Below are 23,604 nucleotides of genomic sequence, written 5' to 3'. Positions count from 1 at the left end.
ATTTAAGAATCCCAATCACTTCTAGATTGGATTTCTTTATTAAATATATGTAACTCTCTCCCGAGATCCTATTCCCGATGCTTTTGATCCATGAAGCCGAAATTGAAGCAAGCAAGACTGCGAGACGCCAGCACGGGGTACCGCTGAATGGAACACAATGCCTGGAAGCAAAGGGTTAGCAGCGCCTCAACGCGTTTCGCCCATGGATATCAGGCTTTTTATAATCCTCAGCTAATTATTCTAAAAATGCAATTCCAGATTAACCCCTTAAGGACACATGACATGTGTGACATGTCATGATTCCCTTTTATTCCAGAAGTTTGGTCCTTAAGGGGTTAAAAGCAATAAAAATACAAACAAATTATGACCAAGGTACTTTAAACATTTTTTTTTTATTGGTAATAAAAATAGAATTTAAAAAAATATTTTTTACATGCTATGTGTACAAAATCATAGCATAAAAAAATTATTCAAAAACTCTTTATAGAGAATCACATAATATTATGGTTAGCTGACTGATTTTTAACTAATTTCTTCAACCGCAGAAGAATGATATCAGGACGTAATATGACCTTTAGGTTACACACAGCTCGAATGCAGCTAGTTTATCCCACTGAGTTATCTTGCCAACACGTTTTTGTACCCCCAAAACATTTGAACATTCATATCTCAATGAATTATTAAGCAAGTTATCATCTTGATTTGGATCACTTTTAACCAGATACAGCTCTTGAGCATGAATGTCTGTAAAATTGGCCTCAAACGTAACAGGATTGTAGCCAACCCACACTGTATATCTATAATCAACTGTTCTTTTTGAATATCCCATGACTCGTATGTCTTTAAGGTCTGGTAAATCCGAATTCCATTGTGGAGTGTCAGATGGTCGGGGGTAACTGCTAAAGGCAGCAACATCTGAGTTATTCTCTTCTTTTGGCATGTGAAAGTATGGTACAATACTCTGACCTTCTGTACACAGCTCTACGTGAAATGAAGGGGTTGGACAGTCAGTAGGAACCGGAAGTTTAGCAAGTTCGCCAATTGTTGAGAATAGCGACACTAGTTCGACAGGAACATCCAGTGATTTGCCTGTTTAATAAATGAAAGGTTTAGTGTTTTTTGAATACAATACTACATATTGATAAAGATGCAAGCATTTTACATGTGTGAAGGTTAGTCAGACTCAAAAATATGAAAGAGTGCTACAATAAATCAATTATATAATTGAACAAGTTCCTAGGTGAACCATATGTATAATATATTTGGGCACAAAAAAAAACTCAAGTAGCAATGATTTGGGGTAGGATCCGTTACCAGAATTCACCTTGCAAAGCCCATCATCTGAAAGTTCTACTTAGTTTATGAGAGATTTCTAGAGAGCTAGATATCAATGTAGACGTAGAAAAGAGTTAACAGACAGACATGCATATATTTCTATGTTATGTTTGATTTAAAATCTAAATTTACATCCCCGTGTATGCATGATCAAATCGTGTGTGTTTTTCAAACACTTATACAAGCTTTATAATAAAAGAGAAAGTAAACAAAAAAAACTGCATACCTGGAAGTTTGTTACCCAACCCATATTTGAATGGATCTATGTACTCAAAAGTGGGTTCTTTTGATTGTTGGATACTAGTAACTCCTGGTACATAGAACATGAGTGGCACACGTGTGGTCACATCAAAATTGCTATACTTTGCCCATTCACCATGCTCTCCTAAGGACCAGCCTGAGAGAAACAAAGAAACGATGATGAAAACACAACTTTAGAAATAACCAAGGAGATAAACAAGGGTTTTACTTGGCATACCATGATCTGAGATGAACACAACTATTGTGTTATTTGATAATTCTAGGTTATCCAGGGTACTCAGCAACTTTCCAATCTGGGTATCAAGGTAGGAGACAGAGGCATAGTAACTCTGGCGAATCAAAAGCTGCAAGGAAAACATACCAATGAGCGTGTTAGTGGGCTATTCTAACTGAACCCTGTCTCACTGGTAGGCAACCTACACCACTCTAGATGCTGTACTACATCTACCAGAATGCTCTGCTAGCCAAGAGAGCTTCTTAAGTCCAGAACATCTGAATGGTTAATCTTTTAAAAGCAATGAAAACAACAACTTTAAACGTAAAATGTCCTCTGGTATTTGAATACACTGTCTGTTTAATAAGTACTGTCTTATGTGTCATATAGAAGTCAATAAATACAGATTTTTGTTTTCACTTAAAGGGACAATCCACGCTTAAAATACACACACAAAAAATAATTTTTAAATTGGGCAGACTAGGTGGGTCGAATGGTTCTTATCTGCCGTCACATTCTAGGTTTCTATGTTTCTATATCCCACATGAAAATATATGCATTTAATTGTATATTTTTAGCATTATCATATAGACTAACTGAAACAGGATTGGGTGCAGAATGCGTTAAGTGGGTCACAACCATTGAATAATTGGGTAGGATAGGGGGCTGATGGGGTTTAATAGATAGGGGGCTGATGGGGTTATAGGGCTGAAGCTGGGAGTAAATTGGCAAGATATGGGGATTGGAGCATGGAGCAGCACAGTGGGTTAGAGCAGGGAGTAACTGGGAAAGAATAGGCAGCTGAATATATATTATATATTGTTTTTTTTTTATTTCCACACCCCAATGAATGCAAGAGGTGTATTTGTATGATGTGTCAATGTGAGTGTGCTTGAATGTTAGGGGTGTATGATGTGTCAGTGTGAGTTTTGAGTGAGTAATGTGTTAGTGTGTGACTGTATCAGTGTATTTATACAGAGCGAGTTTGTGTCAATGCAGGTGTGTATGTTTGTGCAGAGTGGTTGTATGCATGCAAGTGCTAAGGTATATTTGTGTGGTGCCATGTACATTGCGCCTTGAGTTACTAGCCAGGTGTTAAAAATTACAAGCCACCTCAAATACTTGTGCACAGAATTTGTTTTATTTTTTTCAAGTATATCCACAACTTTAGTTTGTATGTATGTAGTTTGTGTGTGTGAATACAAGAGGATATGTGGAGGGGAGGTCAGTGTACATGGATATAGGGTCTAATGTGTGAGGCAAGTCAATGTGTTTGAATGCAGGGACATATGTGTGTGAAATGTCAGTGTATGTGTGGTGGGTTGATGTGGATAAAGAGGCATGTGCGTGATAGGTTAGTGTGTGTATGTGTGTGAATGCAGGGGTGTTTGTGTATGGTGAGGTTGTTTGTGTGAATGAATTGGTGAATTTGTAACCCTTATTGCCAGTAGCCAATTCCCAACTCCAATAGTCAGTAGCCCATTATTCCACATAGCTAATAGTCCATTCTTCTCCCCAATTTTCCATAAGTAGAAGCCTATTCTCTGCCCTCTGTAGTTAGTATTCCATTGACCTCCACTCAGCCTATGTTCCTCCTCTCCCTCCATAGATAGTACTCCATCCCCCCATAAATCGTGCCCTATGCCCCTCCTCTCCACCCATTGACATTACTCCCTAGTACTCAATTTTTCCCCTCACCCCATTCTCCCCATAAATAGTACTCAGTCCCTCTCCCTATAGATAGAACTCCAACCCCTCTTCCCATAGATAGTATCCAGTCTCCCTTCCGTTTAGACAATACCGAGTCCCATCCCTATAGAAAGTACTCAGTCCCCCTCCCCCTCAATAGTCTCCCAGTCCCCCTTCTCATAGATGGTATCCAGTCCCCCTCCCTAATAGACAGTACGGAGTCCCCCTTCCCATAGATAATACCAAGTCCTCCTCCTCATAGATAGAACCCAAATCCCACTCCCCATAGATCAAAGTCCCCCTCCCCATAGATAGTACTCAGTCCACCTCCCCATAGACAGTACTCAGTCTCTCTCCTCATAGATAGTGTCCTGTCTCCCTCCCCTATAGATAGTACTCAGTCCACCTCCCCATAGACAGTCTCCCAATGCCCCTCCCCATAGATAGTATCCAGTCTCCCTACCCCATAGACAGTACCAAGTCCCACTCCCAATAGATAGTATCCCAGTCCTCCTCCTCATAGACAGTACCAAGTCCTCCTCCTCATAGATAGAACCACAATCCCTCTCCACATAGATCCCAGTCTCCCTCCCCATAGATCCCAGTCCCCCTCCCCAAAGGTAGTCTTCCAGTCCTCCTCATAGATAGTACTCAGTCCCCCACCATAGATAGTATCCAGTTTCCCTCCCCCATAGACAGTACCAAGTCCACCTCCCCATAGACAGTACTCAGTCTCTCTCCCCATAGATAGTGTCCTGTCTCCCTCCCCTATAGATAGTACCCAGTCCTCCTCCTCATAGATAGTATTCCAAACCCTGCCCCATAGATTGTACCCTAATCCTCTTCTAATCTCATTCCTATTATAGGTACAGATTCTCCTCCTTTCCACCACTCCAGACCGATCTCAGCTATTGATAATTAGGCTTTCCCCTGTAGCGAATTGAAAGCCTCTTGAAATCAATGTGCAGCATGTCCTGCTTATCAGGGCAACTCTGCATGGCTCACGATGTCCTTTGACACATGCTGCCACTTCCACCGGAACTAGTCACATGGAGCTGCGCTGTTCAGTGCATCAGGCAGCATAATTATCCCCACAGTATAGTCTGTGCAGCTGCATTCTGTGCATTACTGGGGATCTACTAGCTGTGTCGGTCTGCACACCCCTAAGGCCGGCACTGTAACTATATATAATGCAAAATCAATGTGATTTAAAAAACAAAACAAAAAAACACACAAAAATGCAGTGTCAAAACTAAACAATTAAAGTAATAGTGCATTTATGTATATATTCACAATGAACATCATATATCTGCTCTATGCCAAATGAAAAATATAATTAAAGTGACATTACTATCCAAAACCTCCTTTAATATATACCTTCCCATGGTCACCTCCAAAGGAGCATCTGAAGTTGGGAGGTTGGGAGGTTGGGCGAGGTACTCAACCCAAAAGAAATATAGTCTGGACTCAAACTTACATAGTAAAAACGCTCTATGGCAGCACCATTCCTGTAAAATGCATGCTCTGGTTGTGCCCCTAATTCCTTTTTTTTTTTTTTCTTTACATTTTTTTTTTCTTTTTATCCTGAAAGGACATGGTCAGATATAGAAAAACTATGCTTTAGATACACTACACTATATCTCCTATCACTTCTCAGAACAATAAACATAATTTTCGAAAAAATATTAATTTTATTATTGTTCTTTTTTTTAACTGATGTGATAAGTCAATGGGCACCTATAAACTCATCATTTTTTTCATTAGGTAACCAACAGGAGACTCTCCAGCTATAGTTGAATTACAACTTCACATGGCCACTACCACAGTCGGCAAAGACTAAGGATGATGGTAATTACAGTTTGGAAACAGAAGACAAGCCATCCAATTGGCTTCTAATTCACAGTTTTTAACTGGCCACTTAAAAAAAAATATATAGTGTATCTAATGAATGAGAGAAGATACTGAGCTCCTTTTATGTAACGTTCTTGTCTTCAACCCAAGGAAGTCCTGCAACACTATTATTAGGTAAAAACAAGAGGAATAGGCGCTCACTAAATAAACTAAAGGTGGGCAGCAGTGAACCGAGCAGGAATTCCCAACGCCTACTCAGAATAGTGAAACAAACAAGGAAAAAAGTGGTAAACCGCGCCCAAACAGTACAAGTAATAATAAAGATGTATACATACAAAATGTCCTATAATAATGGATGTATGGAACCTTCAATAAAAAATACAAAACAATAATAGTGCAGTATATCAGGCAAATAAGAGTAGTTAAAACTTGTAAAAGACTAACTCACACTTTGCAGAGCTACTCAGAGCTCTGCCGTATAGCGCCTAGACGGTCAAATCCCCGTCTCAGGATGTCAAGTGGTGGTGCAGTGCAAGGTCCAATCCTCCACAGTAGTATATGGAAAAAAATAGAGATAGGATCCAATAGTATAGTATGTATTGCAAACAGTGTTGGTAAAAAAAAGGAAAAATATCCTACTTACAGATTTCAGAGCAAATATCTTGCTCTAGTATGTACAGCATACGGTGGTATAATCCCCACCAACGGATATATATCAGGATATATCAGGATTCAGGAAAATCAGGAACAGCAAATAAAATAGTAAAAACTATAACTTTATTTGAATATAAAATATGTCTATAATAGAACAAATTGATATAAAATCAACTACTTAACGCGTTTCGCCCAGTCTAGGGCTTCTTCAGAAGTATCAAGTCCAAGTTTGGGTAAAATCTGCTTATATAGGTGTTCCTGATTGATGAAATTTAGTCCTGGTGTGGTTTCGCTTCCTACTTCCGGGTCGCGCACGTCGCCCGGAAGTGACGTCATCGTATCTTTCCGTGGCATGCTGGGACATGTAGTCTCCCGCCGTTTGTGTTGTATGCAACACGGAAGTGACGTGGGTATGGCTCCTAATGCCTTATGGGGCATGTAGTTCGTATTGTCCTCTTTCCCATAGGTATAATTTTGTCACCCGGAAGTGACGTATCGCAATGCACAGTACCATGGGATTTGTAGTTCGGCAAATTGCCGATATAGAATACAGTGTATACGGAGGGGAAAAAAATAAACATAATAAATAAATAAATAAGTAAGCATAATAATATCTCAAAAGTACCTGTGGCATATATTAAAAAGATAACCAATAAACAAAGATAATAAGAATATGTATAGATATCAAACATAGGAAATATGGGCATGTATACAGATACATAAAGGGTGGACACTATTATAATAAAAGAAACAGCAGGGGCATATATCAAAAAAGGTGGCCAACATTTATAGAGTAAAAATATGGACAAATAGTATGAGTATATATAAAAAATATATATACAAATATAAATATAAAAACGGTGGACATAATTTTAAAATACCATGCATAAAGTGAACCATGCATAAGAGTTCTTAAAGTGGTACTCAAGAGGTGGTGTGTCTACATTAGAAAAAATAAAAATAAAATAAAAAAATGCAGAGATAATATAAATATAAAAAAAATAAAAAAAATAATATAAATACTATAAAAAGTTAAAAAGGTCAAACTCTGCATTTAAACCTTTTGGGTGGAGTGTGTCTAAAAAATAGACCCACTCCATTTCTTTCTTGCCCAATTTATTAATTATATCACCACCTCTCCAGTGTTTAGACAATTTTGAAATACCCATAAATTTTAGGTGACGTGGATCATTGCCATGTAGCTCAAAGTGTGAGGATACCAAGTGGGTTTTTAGCCCTTTTTCTATGTTGCGGCAATGTTCTCCAATTCTAATTTTTAAAGGTCTTCTGGTTCTTCCTATATATTGTAGTCCGCAAGGACACTCTAGTAGGTATATGACATTTTTACTCATGCATGTAATTGTGTCCTTGATATTGTAACTTTTATCTGTGTTGTTTGATTTAAAATTATAAATACATCGGTCAGTTTTACTAGTTTTTCTGCATGCTGCACAACAGTTACATCTAAAAAATCCATTTTTGTGTTTCATAAAATTGTTTATTACTTCAGACTTTTTCTGTTTTGTGTAATTCTGTGTGAGATGCATTCTCAGGTTTGGGGCTCCTCTAAATATAATTTTTGGACGATCTGGGATAATTTTTCCTAATATGGGATCTTCCTTCAAGAGGTGCCAATTATTCCGGATTATTTTTTTTATTTGTTTATTCTTATTATTATAGTCAAAGACAATGGGCAATATAAAATCCGTCCCATTATTTTTAATGTTTTTTAGACCCTTGTTTTGGGTTAGGAGATCTTTTCTATCTAGACTTGTAATATTTTCCAGAGTTTTTTCAATTTTCTCTTCATCATAGCCTTTTTCAATAAATGTATTCATCATCATATTCGCCTGGGTTTTATATGTTTCAACATCTGAGCAATTTCTTTTTAATCTAAGGAATTGGCTTTTAGGAATACTATCAAGCCAACTCCTATAATGGCAACTGTCCCTTCCAATAAAATTATTAACGTGAACCGGTTTAAAATTAGTTTTTGTATTAATTTTCGTATCATGGATAAAAATATATGACTGGTATTTTTGGGAATTTCTTATTTAGGTAATTATACAATGTTTAGAAACATTTCTAAATAAAGGCAAGGAGGAGGATATACTAAGTACTGACGAGTATAATTACCTAAATAAGAAATTCCCAAAAATACCGGTCATATATTTTTTACCGAAGATCCATAAAGACCTAAAAAAAAACCCAGGGAGACCTATCGTCTCCGGTATAGACTCTATCTTATCAAATATGTCGGAGTATATAGACATTATGTTACAGCCCTATGTTAAATTGTCCCGATCCTATCTCAAAGATACTATGGATTTACTCAATAAATTAGAAACAATAAAGTGGGAGGAGGACTATACACTCATAACTTGCGATGTGCAGTCCCTATATACTATAATTGAACATGAAAGAGGCTGTAAAGCTGTAAAATCCATTTTAGAGAGACATAAGATGAAAGAAGAACAGATAAATTTTATAACTGAAGGTATTTTTTTAATTCTAAACAACAACTATTTTTGGTTTAAAGATGCGTTTTACTTACAAAAGAATGGTACAACAATGGGGACCAGGTTCGCGCCCAGCTATGCCAATCTCTTCATGACGGAATGGGAAGAGAGAATGGTATGGAGCGGGCATGGCTGGGTGGAGAACCTGGTCGCCTATTTCCGTTATATTGACGATCTCCTTTTTATTTGGAAAGGTCCTATTTCTACGGCCAAATTATTTTTAGACTTTTTAAACACTAACAATGATGGTATAGTTTTAAAAGCGGATTTTAGTAAGACAAATGTAACTTTTCTGGATCTGGATATTTTTATCCATGATACGAAAATTAATACAAAAACTCATTTTAAACCGGTTCACGTTAATAATTTTATTGGAAGGGACAGTTGCCATTATAGGAGTTGGCTTGATAGTATTCCTAAAAGCCAATTCCTTAGATTAAAAAGTAATTGCTCAGATGTTGAAACATATAAAACCCAGGCGAATATGATGATGAATAAATTTATTGAAAAAGGCTATGATGAAGAGAAAATTGAAAAAACTCTGGAAAATATTACAAGTCTAGATAGAAAAGATCTCCTAACCCAAAACAAGGGTCTAAAAAACATTAAAAATAATGGGACGGATTTTATATTGCCCATTGTCCTTGACTATAATAATAAGAATAAACAAATAAAAAAAATAATCCGGAATAATTGGCACCTCTTGAAGGAAGATCCCATATTAGGAAAAATTATCCCAGATCGTCCAAAAATTATATTTAGAGGAGCCCCAAACCTGAGAATGCATCTCACACAGAATTACACAAAACAGAAAAAGTCTGAAGTAATAAACAATTTTATGAAACACAAAAATGGATTTTTTAGATGTAACTGTTGTGCAGCATGCAGAAAAACTAGTAAAACTGACCGATGTATTTATAATTTTAAATCAAACAACACAGATAAAAGTTACAATATCAAGGACACAATTACATGCATGAGTAAAAATGTCATATACCTACTAGAGTGTCCTTGCGGACTACAATATATAGGAAGAACCAGAAGACCTTTAAAAATTAGAATTGGAGAACATTGCCGCAACATAGAAAAAGGGCTAAAAACCCACTTGGTATCCTCACACTTTGAGCTACATGGCAATGATCCACGTCACCTAAAATTTATGGGTATTTCAAAATTGTCTAAACACTGGAGAGGTGGTGATATAATTAATAAATTGGGCAAGAAAGAAATGGAGTGGGTCTATTTTTTAGACACACTCCACCCAAAAGGTTTAAATGCAGAGTTTGACCTTTTTAACTTTTTATAGTATTTATATTATTTTTTATTTTTTTTTAATATTTATATTATCTCTGCATTTTTTTATTTTATTTTTATTTTTTCTAATGTAGACACACCACCTCTTGAGTACCACTTTAAGAACTCTTATGCATGGTTCACTTTATGCATGGTATTTTAAAATTATGTCCACCGTTTTTATATTTATATTTGTATATATATTTTTTATATATACTCATACTATTTGTCCATATTTTTACTCTATAAATGTTGGCCACCTTTTTTGATATATGCCCCTGCTGTCTCTTTTATTATAATAGTGTCCACCCTTTATGTATCTGTATACATGCCCATATTTCCTATGTTTGATATCTATACATATTCTTATTATCTTTGTTTATTGGTTATCTTTTTAATATATGCCACAGGTACTTTTGAGATATTATTATGCTTACTTATTTATTTATTATGTTTATTTTTTTCCCCTCCGTATACACTGTATTCTATATCGGCAATTTGCCGAACTACAAATCCCATGGTACTGTGCATTGCGATACGTCACTTCCGGGTGACAAAATTATACCTATGGGAAAGAGGACAATACGAACTACATGCCCCATAAGGCATTAGGGGCCATACCCACGTCACTTCCGTGTTGCATACAAGACAAACGGCGGGAGACTACATGTCCCAGCATGCCACGGAAAGATATGATGACGTCACTTCCGGGCGACGTGCGCGACCCGGAAGTAGGAAGCGAAACCACACCAGGACTACATTTCATCAATCAGGAACACCTATATAAGCGGATTTTACCCAAACTTGGACTTGATACTTCTGAAGAAGCCCTAGACTGGGCGAAACGCGTTAAGTAGTTGATTTTATATCAATTTGTTCTATTATAGACATATTTTATATTCAAATAAAGTTATAGTTTTTACTATTTTATTTGCTGTTCCTGATTTTCCTGAATCCTGATATATCCTGATATATATCCGTTGGTGGGGATTATACCACCGTATGCTGTACATACTAGAGCAAGATATTTGCTCTGAAATCTGTAAGTAGGATATTTTTCCTTTTTTTACCAACACTGTTTGCAATACATACTATACTATTGGATCCTATCTCTATTTTTTTCCATATACTACTGTAGAGGATTGGACCTTGCACTGCACCACCACTTGACATCCTGAGACGGGGATTGTACCGTCTAGGCGCTATATGGCAGAGCTCTGAGTAGCTCTGCAAAGTGTGAGTTAGTCTTTTATAAGTTTTAACTACTCTTATTTGCCTGATATACTGCACTATTATTGTTTTGTATTTTTTATTGAAGGTTCCATACATCCATTATTATAGGACATTTTGTATGTATACATCTTTATTATTACTTGTACTGTTTGGGCGCGGTTTACCACTTTTTTCCTTGTTTGTTTCACTATTATTAGGTGTTAGCATCTGATATGCTTTGGGCACATAATAGACAATTAGTGTCCTGCTCACTGATAAAACACTTGAAAAAGACTGTTTTTACCCATTCAATCAGTAGAATCCCACACATGCATACCTGGAAATGTTTTGGGATAGGTCCAAATGGGAAACTGATATTTAACGCCTGCACATCCTCTCTTTTCCGAATGTCTGTCCACGGGTTATATGCAACTAAAGGTAGTTTCTTTGGTATATATGGATCAGGAGCCAATGTAACGTTTTCAATTGGGTATAACTTTAGAAACTCCTGAAGAAGAAGAATAAAAAGAATACATCAATAACATAGAATTCAGAGAACGTAAAATAAATTATAAAAGGAACACTGAGTACCTACGCTGACAAACGCATCTCATGCAATCATCCTACTTAGCATGAAGTCCGATGAGTGATTTTTCAAAAAACAAAAATGGGAAAGTCTCTTGCAACATAGTAGGTTTCCCCCTTTCTACAGGAAAAGCAACACAAGGTAGATGATATATATTTACAATCCCAGAAACCCCTTCTCAGCAGAACATTCTGGAAAATATATCTCAATATGGCATAGCAGTGTGAGAATGCCCTGTACCAGAATGCCTGTTGGCCTTGATTCACATGCACAAGTATTTCCTCATTCACATTTTTTCTATGAAATTCCATAATGGCTATGCAGAATGGGAAGACCAGGGTTTTGCCGCACTTCGACCCTCAGGTACTTACTTGCTTTTTAACTTTACACAGTACATTGATGATCCTTTCCTAACGAATGGATAGTAAGCTTATGAGTAGAAAAGAAGTCTTTCTAATATTACATTTTAATTGGAGAGTTGAGATAAATTATTAGGAAATTCAATTTCCCAGTTATGCTTCAATAAATCATAAGAAACTGCTGCAAACACCACAAAGCACAAAACTAATGCAGTGTGGGAACCTTGGCTGTTAGAGTTCCCACTCCCTACCTAAATTATCCATTACGGGGGTGCAGTCAGTGTTGGAGACAGATACTGGAGGGGTCCACTCCTGACTTCCCCCCCTGCCACTACCCCCCCCCCCTCTTCCCCCCCCCTCACAGTTTCTCATCTCCTTTCTACTTTTTTTGCCATCTCTATCTTTACCTCCTATCCTCGCCTATTCTACTCCCTCCACCTTCTCCAACCTCCCCCCCGCCTTTTTTTCTTCTCTTCTTCCACCTTTCCTAGTTTCTTTGTTCTCTCTCCTCCTTCTTCAGGATCCAATTCGAGGGGCAAGTACCCTCTGGATACTCCCTTAGCAATGGCAAATACAACCTATCATTTTACGCCCTCGTGGCTTTGGAGAGCTAAGATCTCTTTTTAACCTCCATCCCTTTACACCACGCATAGAACCAAGAGCTTAAATCCAATCCCCCTGGGCTTGGGATGCCAACAACAAGTAGGGAGTCCTCATTGTTTTTATCTACCTCTCCTTATGAGAGGTATCTCTACCACCACACCGAAATTACGAATGCCAACATTTTGCTACAAATGCTAAGATGTCTTCAAACTCCTCCGACACAGAAAATTTTTATGTAAGTATATGTACCATTTGATGTATATTGCTATCACCCGCCTGTATTGATATGATCGCTATCCTGAATGTCTTTTCTTTATTCTGAAATTTCTTAACTTGACAAACCAAAAATAAAAAAATATACATATATATAGAATTTTTTTAAAAAAAACTGCTGCAAATTTCCTAAACAGAATGCCTTAGATAAAACGTTCTTACTTTTGGAAATCGGAACGGGATATGAGGTTTGTGATAGCCAACAGCTAGGAAAAACGAAGATTTCTTCTGCTTGACATTGTGCAATAGTCTTATTGCTTCTTCTGTGCTTTGTATATCGGGTAACGTTCCCTCAGGGACTTCTGAGACATCCACCGGACATACAAGATTTGCATGAAGCTTTCCATCTTTACCCTTACAGGTCTGGACAGGACACAAACATAAATTTATATTTATAAGAGCAACCTTTAACAACAGAATTAAAACCCCAAACTGAAACCCCACTGCAAACATTCCAATATACCTTTTCATTCTCATATTTTTCAGAAGATGGGTGAAATGGTTTATTTGACCAACTGTATGGGTAATCATCAGAGCGATTGGATGAAATACCTAACAATCAGAAGAATGAGAAAAACATGGTGGGAAAAAAAAAAGAGTAGAACTTATATTTATACAACGTGTTTAAAAAAAGAAAAAAATCAACCACCCAAAATGTGTAAGATTCTTTATATGTAAAAGGCCAATTGGAATACCGTACCTGTGTCGTAAGCTAGTACACTATCACACGTAGGAGTTAAAGGGCCATTACAGTTAGTGCTACCATATGCATCATGTTTCAGGGACACATATAATTTTATCATTCGGTGGACATGGTAGCTTAATGTAGTGGTTCTGTTGTCTATAGCATGTTCCCGCAGGCTTTTCAATGTAAACGCTGCCTTTTCAGAGGAAAGACTACCACATTAGGTGTTACCTATTTCTGTACTGCACAGTGTGCAGCACCTACACATCGTGTCTTCACGCTCTGCATGGAGACGCTGCACACTTCCCACAGAGATACAGCGATTCAATACATCTCTATAAGGAGATACCGATTGGTGCAGCACAGCCTTTTGTTGCGCATGCAAAATAGCTTCCCAATGCTTTATTAACTCTGCAACCAACCAGATTTAAGCTACGCACCAATTCCATTGCATTAGGACTTCTCTGGTCATCATTCTTAAAGGGACACTCCAGGCACCCAGACCACTTCTGCTCATTGGAGTGGTCTGGGTGCCAACTCCCACTACCCTTAACCCTGCAAGTGTAATTATTGCAGTTTTTCATAAACTGCAATAATTCCCTTGCAGGGTTAACTCCACCTACTAGACAGCCACTAGAGGTCACTTCCTAGTTTCTAGCACAGGTTTCCTGTGCTAGAGCGTCGCTGGACGTCCTCACGCTGTGTGAGGACCTCCAGCGTCGCTCAAAACCCCATAGGAAAGCATTGAAATGATTTTTCAATGCTTTCCTATGGGGAGACGTAATGCGCATGCGCGGCATTTCCGCGCATGCGCATTAGGTCTCCTCGGCCGGTGGGCGAGATTAGTCTCGCCCACCGGCTGACGTAATCACAAGGAGGAGCGTCGCGGAGGCGGAGACAGCGGCGAGGGACATCGCCGCTGTCCCAGGTAAGTGACTGAAGGGGTTTTCACCCCTTCAGTAACCGGGGATTGGTGGGTGGGAGGGAGAGGGACCCTCCAGTGCCAGAAAAACGGATCGTTTTTCTGGCACTGGAGTTTCCCTTTAACCCCTTAAGGACCAAACTTCTGGAATAAAAGGGAATCATGACGTGTCAGACATGTCATGTGTCCTTAAGGGGTTAAACATTCTCATAGGATCTCTTCATTTTTTAGTAGTTCTGCACACTAAATGTGGTTTATTTTCTCCAGTATATCAGAATCAAGGAATGGTTACATATTCACAACCTAAATTATGTAAGTACGTGCCTAGGTACCAGTAGAGTGTCATCAATTACTGCTTGGATTATTAGCAAAGCCCTTCAGACTCTGCGTGTAATGCAAACAGAAAACCCTGAATCTGCCAAGATTCCAATTAAGATGCACCGGTGCTCTGACAAATGAATGTCTTATTTCTTGCCAATGCCTTTAGCATACTGCATGTTTTTCATTCCTATTTTACAGGCAATCAGAAGTCAAGACAGACGGAGTCAAGAAATCAATATACACGCAATTTCAACTTATAAAATAACCAATTACCATGATCACACTTGTAGCATAAATTAGGGTACATTTAGTATCTAAATTATTTTACATAGCTACTTTTTAATGTGTACTCACTAAGCAGTCTACCTTCAAATATCTGATGAGTTGCTGTGTCCCCATCTCCTCTAGACTGTAAGCTCATTCAAGCAGAGTCCTCATCAACCTATTGTTCCTGTAACAATTTGTAATTGTCTCATTTATTGTTAAATTTCTCGTTATAATATTGTAGAGCACCACGGAAAAGGTTGTCGCTATATAATTTTCAAATAACCAAAAAAAGTGTATAAGCACTTGAGAGCCAGAAAATAAGTGTTAAATGTCCACAGTTATAGCTGCACTTGCCCAAAGTGACACAGTAGTGACACAAACTAATACAGAAAATTATACCAAACAAACATAGCGCGCTTGAACTGAATCGAGTCCTTTGAATTATATTGTACAAAACAAAAAACATAGTGCATACTATCTGATAAAAACTGATAGTCTGATAAAAACTGTCTGGTAGAAAACTCACATGTACCAGAGCCATATCACCCCTGGCTCTGGTTTTGAAGTGCTTCATTGGAGAGGCACCTCAAACCCAGAGCCAGGGGTGATAGGGCTCTGGTACATGTGAGTTTTTTCCCAGACAACCCTGCATACATCTTTGTGGCTTTATCAGATAGTCTGCACTATGTTTTTTTATGTGATTATTTTGTAGAATATAATTCGAAGGATCCGATTCAGTTCAAGCACCCAAGTTTGTTTGGTATAATTTTCTATATAAAATCAATAATAATAATTAAGCGCTGTACCTGCTGACTATGGTGGTAGACCATGCTTGGCATTCCAGCTACATATACATAAAGATCCTAAGCCTTCTAAAAGTGATGGTCAACATTTGGATTTCCAGATGTCGCGGATTAAAGTTTCCAAGATGCTGAACCTACCACCTGGTTTCTCAAAGCAATAACGCTTGCTGAGCATCTTAGGAATTAAGGACATCAAAATTGGAGTGCCAAAGGTTCACAATTACCGTTGTCTTTGAATCACACTCAGAGACTGAACTCAGAGAGGATTCGCAGATGCAGGAGTGCCTCTGTAAATCTGGCTACTGAATTTAGATTGTCAGTGAGTTGCTATCCAGCAGAGCTGAAGTGCCAAAGGATGATATGGACTTCTGCTGGCAAGTCCTCCAAACATGGACCCTGCTGATGAACACCAAAGGTAAATGTCTCAGATTGTTTCAATTGCTCACTCAAAAAGTAGTTTAGTGCCAAGATTATGCATCTGAAATCAGGTGTCCATACCGGGCTGAGGTCATGTATACGATTCTATATAATATAACCTGAGCTATGCAAGTCAAACTTTATTTCCATAATCAAATCTACTTTTTATCAATTATCAGCTCAGTATGCATGGACAGTGAACAGCGCTACAAAGTACTTAGCAACCAAATTTGTCATAATCTTTGATGATGTTGTGGTAGGGTTTTAGGACTGCCCTGGCACAACTCTAATGTAATTGGTCAATTTGTTTGCTAATGGTCTAACTTCTAACTTGGGGTCTGCCGGGTTCTGATCCCTGCCTCTTCTCTTCCAATATGAAGTGCTGGAAGCTCAGTTGATCACTCTCAGCCAATCAGCTAACCTCTGCTCCAGCTGGCGTAGCTCAGGCAGAAGGCTTCAACAGGAGTGTTGGAGACTGGGATTAGCACCTGATGGACCACAGGTAAAAGTTGAAACCAATAGAAGCCTGAGGCTTGTGCCTTGATGGTTTAATTTAGAGATTTGCCTCCCTACATGAACTACGAACAACATAAAGATTTGCACATCATTTTTTTTTTACGTGTAGTAAAACATTCTGATTGCCACGAATACTGTTAATAAATATTTCTCACACCTGGATGGAACACTTTTCCAACTGACATTGTTTCATAGCCATGTTCTTTAAAGTACTGCGGGAGAGTGGAGTAATTTCCAGCATGAGTTCTCCAGTAGGAATGGACGTCAAAAAGCCTGGTTGTTTGCGGCCTTCTGCCTGTTAAGAAGGATACTCTACTTGGAGCGCAAACTGCTTGCTACGACAGGAAATAAAACGAAATCAGCAAACATAAATACTTAGACCAAAGCATAAAACATAGCAATTTTAAACAGTGAAGAAATCGCCCAATGTTCAGTAAAGCTTTTAAGATGCATTTGAAAGACATTTTGCAGGCTGGAGACAGCTTACTTACATACCATTACAAGCTCTGCAGAGCTCAGCTTATGCTTAAAAAAATAAGATGGGAAAAGGGACAGTGGGACAAAATTATAACAATTTACGCTCAATGCACTTTTTCCAGAGGACGCAAAAACAGCTTCTTTATAAGGTCCACAATATTGAAAGCATTTATTTAATTTTTATTGAAAAATCTGTTAAGTTATAAAAGGAATTATTAAAAAAGTATATTTCAAATGGATACAGTCTCCATGAAAAAGTCCTACTGATCGTGCTGCAGTTTAATTGAAATTGAAAACGCTATGAACAGAGGGATTACTTTTACTTATAGTCAAAGCGTAAATTGACAAAGTCTGAAAAAGGAGGAGCTTCCATTGTCCAGTTAGTTTTCTTGCTTGTCACGTTGTTCTATGGAGGATGCGGCAGTCATACAGTGAACTTTATTGCAGGAAATGCCAGAAGCTGAAGATGTTTGCCACTACAAAGATAGCAGTTTTCACGTAGAAGAGCTTCAAGCAGGTATATCTACATACAGCTTCTCCCCTTGACTTTCACAACACAAGTGGGCATGTCACCTTCAATATATACAAAGCCACTTTAACATTCCAAATAACCCACTGCAACAGCACGGAATCCAATAGTATAAGTAGGTAGCAATACACCAATAAGGTTATAGGCATAGTTTGTATAAAAGGGCCAGTCTAGGCACTATAAATATTTCATCTCAACGGGGTGACACTATTTTTGAGCCTCAACGTTTGCATTTAACCTCAAAATGCTCGACAGTACCTGTTCTCTCGGTGCCAGTGATAGGCACAGAGTTTCCACACTGAAGATAAGGCTGGAAGAGGAGGCAGAGGGGCCAGACAAACAGACGCTGTCAAGAAAGATTTTAGGCAAAACCATTTTTGAATAGTTGGACCCTATGAAGTAAGATGTTGCCCAAGACCTCCAACTGAGATGGTTTTTATGCCCAAATTGTTTCTTTAAGTAACTAGTCATAGACTGCTGACTGGCAGTAAATATAGAAGCTAAGTATGCAAGGTTTTTATTACATGTACACTGTCATGTCTTACCTGGGCATACGCATTTGTAAATATTACGCTCCGAGAGGCCAGTTGATCAATGTTAGGGGACTTTACAACACTGTCACCATAACATCCAAGACTTGTCCTAAGATCATCCACAATTAACAAAAGTACATTCATACCACCTACAAACATAAAATAATAGAAATAAAGATATATGCAAATATTAAAATGCACTAAAAGTATATTGAAATTAAAGCATAAAACAGAAAACAAAAGTGTAAATGTACAATCACGTAATATGGAAAACACAAAGCTAGTTGGATTTCTACACGTGGATAGGTGGCCACAAAATGAACAACGCTGTATGCACAGAGTAATAGATGGCGCTGTGCAAATAGCTTCATTCATGGTTTTTTTATGAATAAAGAAATCTGCAATAGGCTATACAGCTTTCTACTGACAGCTGGATTGCATATTCCATAAAACACAACACAACAGACTAATTTTAAAAGAAGTAATTTTTTATATAGGAGAAGTTTTAGTATATTGCGGTAACAGATTCATTCATAACATTGACACAATTTCTTCAAAATATATACTCTTTCCCATTTATCTCTGGGCCATTTCCCAGTGGCCGTGATACCCAATAAGACACTTCTGACTGCCATTTAGATTATAAAAATACAGTGGCTAACCAAAGGTTATAAATTACAAGTTTCTGCTCTGGGCTTTTGGCGCAAATAGGTAGAAGGACTTATAGCATTTGGAATACAGTTTTATGTTTCCTATGCTATAGTCTTCCTTTAACCCCTTAAGGACACATGACATGTGTGACATGTTATGATTCCCTTTTACTCCAGAAGTTTGGTCCTTAAGGGGTTAAATCTTATTATAGACTGAGGGTACATCAGTAGACATTTCAGGGTTGACTAACCTGGACAAGGAAAAGGTTAGTGAACTACATTTCCCATGATTCTTAGCCATCTGAAATGCTGAATCCAAAAAAATCTGTTCTGCCAAGGGAAGTCATCACTAACGTGTTTGGAAAATGTACACTACATACCATAGATACAATGTGTTTTTCTCTGCATATTTTAAAAAAATTCCCTCTTGAACTATAACCCTACCTGTTATTATTTTAGCTGTATTGGCTGTTTTGGAGGCATACACTGGCGCTATAGTGTAAAAACAAAAATTGACTCCAAATTGTGATGATGACATGTGTGGTACTGCATAATCTTGATAAATCTTAATACAGAAAAAAAGAACACTTATCAAGTGAGAGCACTATTATGAGATGTAGTGTTGATGTGAACTATGAAATGCCTCAGGTGGTCTGCAGTTTGCGTTCTTAAACATTTAATATACAAGCTAAAAGCTCTCCTTAAAAGGACATAAAGTTACATACATTAACTATGCTTCATTACACGGTTGCTTAGTGAGTTAACCTCTTAAGGACTGAGACCATAACAAAACTGTCTCAGTGCACTGACGGGGCTAAGAAACAGATTAGAACTTCGAAGTTCAATCTACAGCATGCTTTCTGAATCCACAGATTCCTGCCATAATAAACATCATTAGAAGTATACCGCAGGTACAGCTAACACAATGACACACAGAGGATGACCTGAGACTGTGTCCTTCTGCACAGATCCCTTGCCACCAGCAGATGATCCAGTAACAGTAACACAGCAGACAAGCAGGCAGAGTGTCCATTCCCCAGGGCTGAAGCCATTTAGGTACCACATACTGACAGTCACTCCATTTAGAGATGATGGGACACTGTGTCACTATGTATCCTGTTTGCTGTTTTTGAACGTTCCATACTTTAGCTCACTTCCTAGAGGGCTGTCATGTGAGCTGAGTCTGATTGGCTCACCCCAGCACGTGTTTCACTGGATACAATGTGTAATGTCTGATGAGCACACAGCTTGCATATGGAAAAGACTATGTCTATCTGAATCTGCAAAGGGGAAGAGAACTGAAATCTCTTTTGTGAATATGTTGAAGAGAGTAAAGCTATGTATATTGGACGTCACTCAAGTCATTAAAACACAAATGATAAACGATTGGAGAACATTCTCCAATTTAGCTGTAGTCCCAGATTGGCTATTTTAACAATTCAATTCAAATCTTTCAAATGCAGTGTTTAGTGAATACATCACATATGGTTATTAATGTTATTACGTAAGCTCCTTAGTTCTAGCATATTAAAATCCAAATATCAAAAACAGGCTAAAATACTAAAGGGACACTATAGGCACCAAGGCCACCTGAGCTCCTATGAATGACACTTTAATGAATATAGCATTTAACATGCTATTACAAATGAGCCATTTTGTATAGACAACCCTAAATTCCGCTCTCCCCATTACCCTGGGGTCCTGGAACCATTGCTCCGAGCTGTACAAAATTCCAAGACACAGCTGGTCACCCTGGTCCCTGGGTTCTCATGACCTGTTTCCCCATCTTTGCTTTCCAAACCTACTGTCTTTTTGTGCTCTTTTCTTTCTCAGTAGAGACCTGTCCTCACTGGTGTCCCTAAATGTATCCTCTCTTTTACAGCACATGCCCGTTTTAAGAATTGTTAGCCCCATTTGGTCCTATGTCGTTTTCAGTATTGTTAGAAATTCAATGTACAAACAAACAAAGGGATACAGCTAAAATATATAGCTAAATATGGATTAACAAACATAACGTAGTGTAATATTGTTAAAAACAGAAATTATAGTGTAAAATTGTTAAAAACTGAAATTATCACGCAATAACATATGGCACTCACAGACGTGTAAGAAGGTGATGGGGAGCTATAGCCTCCTTGAGGTCACTGCTCTCAACCAGGTACCAGACCAGAATCCAGATTTGAGGTTTCCAAAAAAGGAGTTTTATTATGGCATAAACAATATAAAATATATCTTTGTAATGAACTTCTTGTATTTTGTATACTCCATTCGTACGTACAATCCCGAAATGCTAGGGACTTAGTGATTATAGCCTGTTTGCATTGAACGTAGATTCGTATGTTCCCGAAATCCAAGTAGTTAATCAAAGTAAATCCAGCGGTTAGTCGGTCACATACCAAAACATCAGTCGAGACTTGATGCAGTGTACAACAGGAATGTTTTATTATGGCCAGATGGCCCACTTTTATACACAGACTACCAGCAGGGGGTCTCAAGCCAGAGCATAGCAAAACACTCCCACAACACGCCCAGGACATTCCCACAACACACCCCGGAGTCTCTGTGTCTGGGAGATAATTTAGTGAACTTTGCTTAAACTAATTATCTCCCAGGCACTAGAGTCCCAAATCATAAAACATTAAAAATACACAAAACACATATTGGAACCTCAACAAATATTATATTCCTGTATAGCCTGGATCTGAGCACCCAAGTTGTCCAAATAGCGCTAAGATCCCACAAACACAGCCGAATCACCACCGGGGTAAAATTCTGACAGACCGCATACGTGGCGCCTGCCAAACTTAGTTCCATAGAATCAGAGGTAGCGGTCAGTCAGTTTCGGGAGTTCCAAAACTAACAAAAAGACGAATGGTTCCCCTGGCTCATAGGTAGCGGTTGTTCACCTTGTTTGTGCAAACAATCCTACCGAACAGCGCTTTCCTGGCTTGTTGTGGAAAGAAGCTGGCGTTCGTGAGGTTTGGCCGGTGTTCGCGAGGTCGAATGTCTGACTTAGAGTTCCAGACACTCTACGACCAAGTACCGCTGCCTGCTTTTGTGTGACAAGATGGCCACTGTTTTCTCCAACACGTGTTGTTCATTGATACGAACGGCAGCCATACAGGGAGAGCACTTAAGTCTGTGGTTTATTTGACGTTAATGAGCCATGGGGGTGGTAAGTGTTCGGTAGATTTGTCTACCAAACGCAGAGAAAGTAATTTTGAGAATAAAATACATTGTTTTGTCACAATATTGTAATAGATAAAACACAGAGGTCCTATGCGTTTCATTCCTATAAAGAAACTTCATCAGGGACCAGTAATAAAATCAGTAAATATGAACAATTTGTAAAAAAAATACAGGCCCCAAAAAATGAGTTTTATTATGGCAAAAACAACAACAAAATATACAGTTTTGCAATAGACAAAACATAGAGGTCGTACATGTTTCGCTATTATAAAGGAACTTCCTCAGGGACCAGTAATATATCAGCAAATTTAAACAATATGTAAAAGTATTAGAAGTACGGCAGGCCCTACGTGAGATATATCTGAGGCTCCTGCTCAGGGTGAATACAGAACTGTCAGGCCCAGCATCATTCATGAACACTGTGACGGAGCTCCCTGTGACCCGGCTAGGTACCTCTGCCAGGGACCGCTTCCTATTTGGGGAATGGATAGGGGAGTAGCTCTATGCGCTCCCAGGGGCTGGATGACACACACCTGGGTGCTTCTTAGTCCTTATAAGGACTTTCCCCGCTGCATTCCCTCTGAGCTGGAACAGTGCTTAACCCTTTTCCCTCCCAGGAACTGGATGATACATAGCTCTGGGAGTACAACACTGACAATGCTTTATTGGTACAGGCTTAATTTATACACAGACCCCCACAGGGGGTCTCCATACTATTCAGTAGAAATTCCTCAGTCCCAGGCTGGAGGTGGATGGTTTACATACAACCATATCCTGCTCTGGGAGATACCAACAGCACAATATTTACAGACAATAGGACACATTACATACATAGGGGAAACCTAGGGGGCTCTGTGCCCCGGGAAGTAAAAGGGGTACACATATATACCCCAACTAGGATCCCTGCAAAAAGCAGGGCTATTGGATGTACAGAGCCCAAGAAATCATTGTATAAAGTCCGGGCTCAAGGCTCTGTACCTCCCCGCAATTAGTTCCACAGAGTTGGAAAGAGAAAAATCAGCGCTAGGTTGCCACACAAGAAAATAATAGTAAGGCTGCAATCCTTAAAGGGGAGTCCCCTATAATCCCCTAAAGGTAAGAAATTATAAAAAACAGAACAAAATAAGGTTGCGCCTAAAATATACAGTAAAACATATAAGAGTGTATATAAAAAGTAATATAAAATAATACAATTTAATATCAAATATTAAATGAAATATAAATGGATAATTGGCAATAGTCCAAAACACTTATCATAAGTCCGTGATGGTAGATGCCATGTTTTTATACATGGCATCTACCATTACGGACTTATGATGTGTTTTGGACTATTGCCAATTATCCATTTATATTTCATTTAATATTTGATATTAAATTGTATTATTTTATATTACTTTTTATATACACTCTTATATGTTTTACTGTATATTTTAGGCGCAACCTTAT

At 38.3% G+C, this 23,604-nt stretch overlaps 1 protein-coding gene across 1 annotated transcript; it reads right to left on the bottom strand.

Moving 5' to 3' along the window:
• Nucleotides 1-432: 432 nt before the first annotated feature.
• Nucleotides 433-20,134, bottom strand: IDS (iduronate 2-sulfatase). Its single transcript, XM_063431977.1, has 9 exons — nucleotides 19,914-20,134; nucleotides 18,332-18,468; nucleotides 16,938-17,115; nucleotides 13,313-13,401; nucleotides 13,012-13,212; nucleotides 11,366-11,536; nucleotides 1,814-1,940; nucleotides 1,562-1,732; nucleotides 433-1,089 (listed from the first exon to the last, which is right to left on the bottom strand). The coding sequence occupies exons 1-9, from the start codon at nucleotides 20,032-20,034 to the stop codon at nucleotides 575-577; spliced, it is 1,710 nt and encodes a 569-aa protein (XP_063288047.1). The 5' UTR covers nucleotides 20,035-20,134; the 3' UTR covers nucleotides 433-574.
• Nucleotides 20,135-23,604: the final 3,470 nt, after the last annotated feature.

This window comes from Pelobates fuscus, chromosome 9 (assembly GCF_036172605.1).
Source record: "Pelobates fuscus isolate aPelFus1 chromosome 9, aPelFus1.pri, whole genome shotgun sequence".
Lineage (NCBI taxonomy): Eukaryota > Metazoa > Chordata > Amphibia > Anura > Pelobatidae > Pelobates > Pelobates fuscus.
Note: the sequence above shows the minus strand (reverse complement) of the source record. Positions and strands in the feature narration are given on the sequence as shown.

Bases quoted from the DNA above. Each gene is read 5' to 3' on its own strand.
- IDS (XM_063431977.1), bottom strand. From the start codon at position 20,034: ATGTGGTACCTAAATGGCTTCAGCCCTGGGGAATGGACACTCTGCCTG. The intron at 1,733-1,813 runs GTATGCCAAGTA...TGTTTCTCTCAG, and splicing joins TGTGTTCATCTCAGATCATG to GCTGGTCCTTAGGAGAGCAT. The intron at 1,090-1,561 runs GTATGCAGTTTT...TTTATTAAACAG, and splicing joins GTTGGGTAACAAACTTCCAG to GCAAATCACTGGATGTTCCT.